Below are 10,300 nucleotides of genomic sequence, written 5' to 3'. Positions count from 1 at the left end.
TCATTGGATGCATGCGGAAGAGCCCCCGCATGCGCTCTGTCCAGCTCCACAACAGAGTATTGGAGCCGGAAAACTGTGGCAGGTTGCTTAGCATAGCCCCTAAAGAGATGCTGAACCAGGGGCCCCCACTATCGGTGGTGCCTGCGGCCCCACTTTGGTCGGGAGTACAGCTGTCTGCGCTAGGAGACTGCATCCTGCCGACTGTGCCAAATGTGGTACTGGCAGGCACGCGGTATGCAGTGACGAGTCGCGAGACGGTTTTGTGTTTTTGGTAATAACTTTTATAGGTTTGTAGGTACTGTGAGGTAGTGCTGTCATTCCAGCAGGGGATCACTCGCTTGGCAGCGAACAAAACACATTCGGCACCAGGTTTTCATAAAACTATCACATAGTCTATGTGGTTTATTCCTCCTTCATAAACCCACAGCAGCAAAATACAACAGCTTATCGTCCATTACAGAGCTTTACGCTGGTTATCCTGTACTCACACAGGTTATGCACATGTCCATGGTGCAGGCTCTTCAGCTTCAGTGTTATCTCGCCCGTCAGGGTTCCTAATGCGACTTCATCATCCCGCACACGTTCGTTCCCTCCAGGGAACTCTCAGGCACACATTGCCATTGCTCACAGCCTCCTCACATGCTGTGAACCAAGAGACAACTCTCCTGGCGGGACCTTCCGCTCTGGACCAACCAGGTCCCTGTATTCACCATATGTGACCTACCCTGGCCACCATATATGGTCCGTAGCCACGCCCACCAGGTTACATGGCTATGACCTCATCACAGATCCTTCACACACTCACAGTCTTTTACTATAGTGTACTAAACACACCCCCTGGGTGGGTTTGTAGGTAACTTGGTCGGCCCATCTCCCTAGTTACCTGGAGACTTCTCCCTAAGGCTACTTTCACACATCAGGTTTTCGGCGTCAGGCGCGATCCGGCGTCGTGCCGGAACGCCGGATCCGGCAAATGTTTCGTAAACCGGATGTGACGGATCCGGTTTTTTGCTGGATCCGTCTTTTTCTTGACAGACAAAACCGGATCCGTCTCATCCGGTTCATCCGTTTTTCTATCCGTTTTTCGACGGATTACGCCGATCCGGTTTTTAAAATTGACCCTTGTGGCCTTCCGAACGGGATTGGCTACTGGAAAACTATATATAGCATGTTCCTACAGCCCTTCTTTGACAGGTTGTAGAGGAGAAAGTGCAGGTTGGAGAGAAGAGCAAGTTACTGGCGAAGATGGATGTTGTCATTGGAAATATTTTGAAGAATTTGGCGGATTTTACAGCGGAGGCAAATCGTTTGAGGGTGATTGTTCTGGAGAAGGAGAGAGCGAGACAGCAGCGCATCAGGCATCGTAGACGACGTTTGTGGATCCACCCCATCACAGCCAAGAGAATGACGCGTGGGGTCTATTCTACACTATGCATGGACCTTCGACGAAACCCGGATAAATTTTTTGGATATGTTAGGATGAAAATGGAGAATTTTGATTACTTGGTGGAGCGCATTGCACACCTCATAAGAAAAGCGGACACCTATTGCCGCTTCTCTGTTTCACCCGCAGAGAGTCTGATGGTGACTTTAAGGTAAGCCACATTTATTGGTTATGATCGCATCAGAGCACACTTTCACTGCAATCTTGTTGGTGGTAATTTGTATCTCCAAGTGTTATAGGTCAGTTTTGGTATGTAATGCTGTGATTTAAAACTAATTTATTGTTTTTTAATTCCCCACAGATTTCTTGCAACTGGAGAATCCCTTTCGTCACTGCATTTCCAGTACAGACTCGGGATTTCCACCATATCTGGAATTGTGAAGTACACATGCCGTGCACTGTGGGACTCCTTAGCTGAAGAGTTTTTACCAGAGCCCACAACAGAGAGGTGGATTGAAATTGCTGACAAGTTTCAACAGATATGTCAGTTTCCAAACTGCTTGGGCGCTGTGGACGGGAAACATATCCGCATTGTAAAGCCAGCTGGATCGGGATCGGAATATTTCAATTACAAGAAATATTTTTCAATTGTCCTCATGGCCATCGCTGACGCGGAATACAAATTTATTGCGGTTGATATTGGGGCCTATGGCCGCTCCAATGACTCTCAAGTTTTCAAACTGTCTGCCATGGGGCGTAAACTGTATGGAAACACCTTCCAGTTCCCACCACCTAGACCGCTGCCGCAAACATCTGGTCCACCTATGCCATTTGTCTGTGTAGGGGATGAAGCCTTCCAGCTGTCAGAACACCTTTTGAAACCGTACTCTAGCAGAGGATTGACAAGACCAAAACGCATTTTTAATTACCGCCTCACAAGAGCAAGAAGAATGGTTGAATGTACCTTTGGTATTCTGACAGCCAAATGGCGGGTCCTATTGACTGCGATCAACCTCAAGACAGAAACTGTGGACGAGGTGATCAAAGCGTGCGTGGTACTCCACAATTTTGTTATCTGCAAGGAACCCATTTCCATTGAGGACACCTCTGAAGAAACCACCTTGCAAGATTACCATGACATTACCACTAGAAGTTCTGTGACGGTTTCAGTAATGAGGGACAATTTTGCACTATACTTTATGTCACCTCAAGGCAGAGTACACTGGCAGGATGACAGAGTGTGAAAGATTTGTGCCCTAACCAAACTTGTGTACCTTCTGTACCAACAGTATATACCTTTGCCAACCAAAGTTGGCTATCTTGTCATGGTCTCTATTTTTAGCTTTAGGCCACAGGTGTGTACCTGGTTGTGTTTTATGCAAAGTATTTCACCTTTTAACAAAAGTTGTGTACATTGTTAGGAAATCACCAACAATAAACACAACTTTTTAGGTGAAATACTTTGCTCCAAACACAACCAGGAACACAACTGTGGCAAAAAGCTAAAATTTACCCACAGTTATATACCTAGTTTTGAATACCATTTCACCTTTTAAATACCCTGTATTTAACCTTTTTCGCCGCAGAAAGAAATGACAGACAACCAGTGTAAAATAATTTAACTTTTATTGAAAAATGTTTTTTTTAGTAAACTTTTTTAAAATTTTAATAAACTTGTTTAATAAAACTTTGAAACTATAAAACTGAAACCATAAAACTGGTCATTTTTATTTAAATACACACATTATAATTCTGTGTAGTGTGTGGTGGAAATACTGCTGTAGGGGCTGCGGGACACTTCGACACTGGGAGTGTGGAGAGAGGACTGGGATCGTGGTGGGGAAGGAACAGTTAGAGGTGAAGGTGTGGAAAAAACTACAGAATGGGTGGACATGTGGGAAGCAGAAGAGGTGGTGGGTGGTGGAGTGGAGGGTTGGGCAGGGACTGTAGGAGCAGATGATGTTGATGGCAAGTTGTATGGGGAAGGAGTTTGGTACGGGGCAGGTTGCTGGAAGTGGGGAGATGTCTGGTACGGGGCAGGTTGCTGGAAGTGGGGAGATGTCTGGTACGGGGCAGGTTGCTGGAAGTGGGGAGATGTCTGGTACGGGGCAGGTTGCTGGAAGTGGGGAGATGTCTGGTACGGGGCAGGTTGCTGGAAGTGGGGAGATGTCTGGTACTGGGGAGGTTGCTGGTACTGGGGAGTTTGCAGGTACTGTGGAGGTTGCTGGTACTGGTGAGGTTGCTGGTGCTGGGGAGGTTGCTGGTGCTGGGGAGGTTGCTGGTGCTGGGGAGGTGGATGGTGCTGGGGAGGTGGATGGTGCTGGGGAGGTGGATGGTATGTAATAGGAGGGGGAGGATGGAAAGTGGCTGGAGGTGGATGGTATGTAATAGGAGGGGGAGGATGGAAAGTGGCTGGAGGGGGTGTAGATGTAATAGGAGGGGGAGGATGGAAAGTGGCTGGAGGGGGTGTAGATGTAATAGGAGGGGGAGGATGGAAAGTGGCTGGAGGGGGTGCAGGTGGAGGAACTACTGTGGTGGGAGGAGGAGGAGGTTGGGAGGTAACTTGCTGGAGAGCAGCGTGGCATGAATGCATTACATGCATCTGCTGGGCAGGAGAGAGCGTTTCCATGCGCTCCACAACAGACCTGAAAAAGGTGTGGTTTGGCGAAGATCTTGCTTCTGAATGCATGGTTTGCAGAAGTGTCTTCACCTCCAGAATGCTGGAGTTGATCTGCTGATAGCCTGCGGAGATTTGCTCTGACAAGACTTTTAGACAGTTCTGGAAAGATGCATTCAGATGCAAGAACTCTGGCGCATAAGTCTTTTCCTGACCCCTCTGCCGCTGCCGCCCAGTACCCGCAGGTGTACTAGAGGTGGCAGGGGCAGAAGGGTGGGGTAAAGGGAAAGCGATCTCCTCACCAGCAGCTTCATGTAATGTAGGCGGCCACGATGCTCCTGTGCTGGTGGATGGGACAGATGGGTCGAATGTGTGGGAAGGCTGGGAAGGTGCAGATGTACCGGGGCGGTCGAAGTGTCCCTCGGTGCCGGTCTCCTCAGGGATCGCCTCAGAAGGGTCCAATCGTGCAGGCTCCCGAGTGCTGCTCACCGTGCTGTGGAATAAAGAGAAAAAAAAACAATTAAAATAGTGACATGGTATGGCCCTGGCTGAAAAAAAAAAGTTACATCTAAACATTTTTTTTCACATGTGGTGTGTAATATTTACCTTCTGGTGACCATTGTTTCCCGGAGGAACGACAGGGCTTCTGCGTACTTGTACTTGCTCCTGCGTCCTCCAGATCCACTCGGGGCCCGCATCTCTTTATTGAACTCCTTCTTAAAACGATCTCTCACAGACCGCCACCGATTCACAATTCTGTTCCCTGAAACGAGAAAGGAGTGGTTAGTATACAACATCAGTGTTTCCCAAACTCCAGTCCTCATGGTCCCGAGGGGTCATGTTTTCAGGATTTCTATAGTAAATAGAAATCCTGAACACATGATCCGTGGGGACCACGAGGACTGGAGTTCGGGAAACACTGGTTTACATCAAGCAACCGGTACTGTATATACTTACGCTCTTTAATCTGGGCCCGAGCTTCGAGGTCCTCCCAGCGGCCAACAAGGAGCGAACAGATTTCCTCCCAGAGTCGTCGGGTAACGATCAGGTCAGCGTGGCGGCGGTCAGCCATATTCCAGAGCGGCTCCCTTTCTCTGACGAGATCGATGAGGCGGTCCACATCAATCCCTCCATCCTCACCGTCAGAGTCGGGAGCACGCTGTGAAGGCTGTTAAAGAAAAAGACAAAAATAACATAATTAGCCTCCACAAAAGAAATTAAATAAAAAGTGCAAAAAAACAAAGCAAAAATATTTATACTTACACGCTGGTGACCGCCGCGTTGCTGTCGCCGACGACCCTGGGAGGCACTGCGAGGACCTCTTGGCCAAGCACCAGATTGGGAAGACTAGAGAAGAAAACAAAAAATGTTATGTCTTTGGATGTAGGCATTTGTTTGCTGTGTGTGGTCTGCAGAACATTGTTTTCTATGTGTTGTGTGTAGTGTGATGTTGTGTTTCTGCGTTTGATGCAAAAAACTTACCAATTGTGAGCCCACTCCAGGTGTCTGTCCACCCCTTCCTTCTTCTTCTGGGAGCTCCTCTTCATCTTGTGATTCCTGTTTTGAAATAAAAGGCAATGAATAGACATATATTACAGAGAAGATGGATTTTGGAAATAAAAACTTACCGTCAAACGCTGACGATGCGAGGGAGGGCTCCCAGAAGATGATGTGCTGTCTTCCTGGTGGCCACACTCCATGCCTGTGGGTGGTGTTCCAGCTGCTGCCATTGCTGCTGCTGCTGCTGCATCTATTGGGCGGCTGTTGAATAAAGAGAAACAAAGGGCCAATGAATATCTTGATATTCAATAGCCCTAGTTTGGAGGAATGGGTTATTTGATAATTACCGTCTCTCATCTGCTGCTGGCCTCCCCTCCTCAGCATGTTCTATTTGCTGCTCCATTTGGGGTGGTGGTGGTGCGGATGGTGCTGCAGTGGTCTCCTGCCTTCTCCTGCGCCTGGTTGCTGTCTTGGGTGGCATGTTGGGTGTGGCTGTGGGTCCCACTGTCTTGCTTTTATATATGTCTTGTGGGCAGAGCTACTGAGCATGCTCAGACCAAAAAACCGGATCTGGCTGCCGGATCCGGCTTTCGCCGGATCCGGCGCATTGCGGCGCTCATAGGCTTTCATTGTGTGAAAAAGCCGGACGCGCCGGATCCGGCGTGTCCGGCTTTTTCGCCGGAGACAAAAAACGTTACAGTCACCGTTTTTTCCAGACGCCGGATCGCAACACATTGCCGGATCCGGCGAAAACCGGATGAAACGCATGGCCATCCGGCGCGATCCGGCTCAAATGCAAGTCAATGGGGGGGAAACCGGATCCGGCATTGCATTTCGCCGGATCCGGTTTCTGTAAAAAGCGCCGGATCGCGCCTGACGGCGAAAACCTGATGTGTGAAAGAGGCCTAACACATTGACACCGCACCTCAGCAGTATCACACACGCATCAGTCTCCATCTCAAGGCCATCCACCTTGAGATACATAACGGTCCTTCCATATTCTGTCACTCATCCTCTCTCTTGGGACATCCACACAGCGCCCCCTAGTGGACACAGTGGTCATTACACCACTTACCTCCCCCTCTGTTCAAACCTGTGGGGTTGAACACACAGCATCACCCCAGGAACTCGAGACCGGGCACTCACTACACCTTAGCCCCCAGGTCGAGAGAACCATCTCCATCTGTCATACGCCTCATCTCTGCGTTAGGCCTCCCCCACCCTAGTGGTCAGCATATTGGCCTTGACCCTTGGCCCTCCAGTCACAGTCTGTCTGCGTCATCAGACACTGTTTAGTCACCACCCTCCTACAGTGCGCTTCGTCACCTGACGTCTCTCCCACTGACTGGTTCTCCCGGTTGGTACGGTCATCAGTCTTAATCAGGCCTACTGTCTGACCTGAGTCTGACCCATTCAGCGTCTCACAGGAACTAATGTCTCTCAGCCTCACACGGCCCGTCAAACTGTGACTTGCTGACAATCTTCGGCCACCTGCCATGTCCATACTTGGAGGAACCGTTCGGGTCCTTACATCTTGGATTGAAGGCGGCCGCCACCTGGTGTTCCGCACCTCTTTATTGATTCGCCGATGGTCCCGCCTCAACTGCTCAATCTCTTGCAGGTACCCCACTCGATACTCTACGAGCATCCAAAAGTCTCTCAGGCTCTCCACGGGGCCAACCACCATGATGGGAATCCTACCCACGTCACTGGATACCTGGTCTTCATCATCCAGAGGGATCCTCACCACACCGGAGATATTCACAAGGTCTTGAATTACCTTCCCAGATCTTCCAATGATTCTACCAATCAGAGCTTTGGGTACTGGAACCACATATTTCCGCAAACCTAGCCGAACCATAGCCTCCTTTGCTAACTCTAGGCGTCGAGTAGCCTTCATATTACTCCGCCTGACCAGCTGTTTGGCGTGGAGACATTGTAAATACATCTCTTTCAGGACAGCTACCCAGTTTGCTGTATCTTCCCTGGCTGATATAATCACCAACTGCCGAGTCTCAGGTGCCCAGTGCACCTTACACGCTTTGACTGCCTCCTTGAAAGCCTCATGCACACCTTCCTCAGCACAGGCTTCTTGCATGTCTTCTGGAACATCAATCACCGACTGGAAGGTCGCGGTCTTGCTCTCTTCCTGGACCGAAGGCTCTGGCATTACCACGAACACTTCCCTCACTACAGTTGACCCGACTGGGTGACTGTCTTCTTCAGTTCTTAACTCACAAACTTCACACAATTTGATCACTTCATGAATCTTTGCCATGATGGATACTGGCAGTTCTGTCTTATTATCACTCACGCTCACCCGCGGTAAGTCTTTGTCCAGCTTCTCCCGCAGAAGACTTTTTACTACGCCTCTGAGTTATTCCATCTCTTCCTTGAGGTTCTTGTTCACACTTTGCCAGGTGGACAGGTGACCTCTGAGCTCCAAGACTTCTTTCTCGAGCTCCTCGACCCTGTGCTCGGCCATTTGTCTCAGGACTCTTTCTCGTTTGACATGTTCATCCACCTCTTCTCTGGGGGCCTTATTCAGTCCTTGACACATTACCATGTGACCTTTGAGCTCAGAGACTTCTTTCTCTAGCCTTTCTATTCTGTGCTCCTTTTCATTCTCAGAGCCACAGCCACCCCGACCTGCCAAGTCATCCCTCCAGTTACTCACTAACCGTGTGACTACTTCAGCCGTCTTATCCACCATGTCAGCGTCAGTTTTGTTACGAGATGTCCAGTCCATCCGTTGGACTGACGTACCCCTTTTCCCGGTCACTTCCACCTCTGACCTCTCCACGTCAGGAACCGTCACCGTCTTCGTATGGGTTAGCCCAACAGTAGGAACGTCTCCACCCTCCTGGCATATATCATCAAAACTGACAAAGTCCACTCCAAGGCATACACTAAGTCTGATGGTATACTGCCCCCTTGGCACTCCCTGCCTCCGAGCCCCTCAAACATTATTCTATCTACCGCATAGTTCACTGTGACCCCATGTGTACAGCGAACTTGGACCATTTTTTCGGTCAGACAGAAAGTGATAGGAGTTCCTACCAGAGTCACCTGACTCTTTGAGTCCAACCATCCCGAGATCCCTTCCCGGTGTAGCATCACGGTACACACTTGCGGCCAGTCATCACCCGGAAAGAATATCCCACATTCTAGAAATGGCATACATGAACACTGCAGTTTCCCAGACATACCCACTGAGCCAACCAGTGCTGCCATTTCTTCAAACTTGGCCCCTTTCTGGACCACCACCCCAATTTGGGTCACCGCCTCCCTCTGGGACTCCACCCCCTTTTGGGCTACCACCCCGATTTGGGTCACCGTCCCCGTCTGGGACTCCCCCATGTCCGTTATACCGGTCTTCTCAGACCACAGTTCACACCACACAGTTTTATGTCTCTCACGATACCACACAAGTCCTTGTTGGCACCACCACAGCTCCTGCTGTCACCGAACACCGACACCACCAGCTGCCATTCACACACAGCTGCTGGAGTCCTCTTCGTAACCCCACCGAGTTACAGGAAGCCGCTTGTCCCCTTCGTAACCCCGCCGAGTTACAGTAAGCCGCCTGTTCCCTTCATAACCCCGCTGAGTTACAGCAAGCTGCTTGTCACCTTCTTGACTCCCACTGAGCCACCACAGGCTGAGTTGAGAAAAGAAGAAAAAAAAAACCACACCACATAAAACTCACGTGTCCTGACTGTGTGCTATTCAGGATGCTCCTGACTCCACCTGAGACCGTCCAACACACAGGGCGCACTGGGTGCGATTCAGGGAGCGACCCTCCTCCCAGGGTCTCCCCACACACCTGCCTCACCAGGTCCAGGGGCTCAACGGGTGCTCTTCAGGACATCTGTCTCCGCCTGAGACTGCCCAACACTCGTGCCTCACCAGGTCCAAGGTCACACCACGTGCTCCTGGGATACGACTCTTCTCCCAGGGCTGACCCTCCAGGGCCTTTCCTCACTGAACCCTCCAGGTACACCGTCTTCCTCACTGACCCAGGTCAGTACCACACGAACACCAATCCGTTACCTGTGTCGGCCACACGGGTCACTGTCTTACTCACTGACCCAGGTCAGTACCATACAAACACCTGTCCGTTACCTGTGTCGGCCACACAGGTCTTCGGATACCTCTTCTCCACAGAGGCACCCTAGGAATCACCAGTCTCTCTCCTGGGGAAGCGGCTGCACTGGGCTCACTGATCCAGACAGTGCCTTACTCACTAGGCCGCCCCACGGTTCCGGAACCACAGCCAGACAGTGGCTTTCCCTATTGCAGGCCGTCACAGGCTCTGCTCACACACGTGGCTGGTCAGCAGCACATCATACGGCTTTCTCGACCGTCAGCCCTCCTGGCTCAGCGTTGCTCTTACCCACCAAATTTTGCAGTCCTCTTCCGTTGCTCCCAGCAACAAGGCTACAATATTGCCCTTTGCAATCTCCACCAATTGTGAGGTAGCGCTGTCATTCCAGCAGGGGATCACTCGCTTGGCAGCAAACAAAACACATCCGGCACTGGGTTTTCATAAAACCATCACATAGTCCATGCGGTTTATTCCTCCATCATAAACCCACAGCAGCAATATACAACAGCTTAGCGTCTATTACAGAGCTTTACTCTGGTTATCCTGTACTCACACAGGTTAAGCACATGTCCATGGTGCAGGCTCTTCAGCCTCAGTGTTATCTCACCCATCAGGGTTCCTCATGCGGCTTCACCATCCCGCACATGTTCGTTCCCTCCAGGGAACTCTCAGGCACACATCGCCATTGCTC

At 50.4% G+C, this 10,300-nt stretch overlaps 1 protein-coding gene across 1 annotated transcript; it reads right to left on the bottom strand.

Annotated features, from left to right (window-relative positions):
• Positions 1–2,298: 2,298 nt before the first annotated feature.
• On the bottom strand, positions 2,299–4,779 carry LOC141051248 (uncharacterized). The gene is made up of 2 exons (XM_073548114.1): positions 4,608–4,779; positions 2,299–4,494 (listed from the first exon to the last, which is right to left on the bottom strand). The coding sequence occupies exons 1-2, from the start codon at positions 4,697–4,699 to the stop codon at positions 3,129–3,131; spliced, it is 1,458 nt and encodes a 485-aa protein (XP_073404215.1). The 5' UTR covers positions 4,700–4,779; the 3' UTR covers positions 2,299–3,128.
• Between the last annotated feature and the right edge of the window lie 5,521 nt (positions 4,780–10,300).

This window comes from Dendrobates tinctorius, unplaced genomic scaffold, assembly GCF_039654945.1.
Source record: "Dendrobates tinctorius isolate UK_male_01 unplaced genomic scaffold, ASM3965494v1 ptg000156l, whole genome shotgun sequence".
In the NCBI taxonomy this organism is placed as follows: domain Eukaryota; kingdom Metazoa; phylum Chordata; class Amphibia; order Anura; family Dendrobatidae; genus Dendrobates; species Dendrobates tinctorius.
Note: the sequence above shows the minus strand (reverse complement) of the source record. Positions and strands in the feature narration are given on the sequence as shown.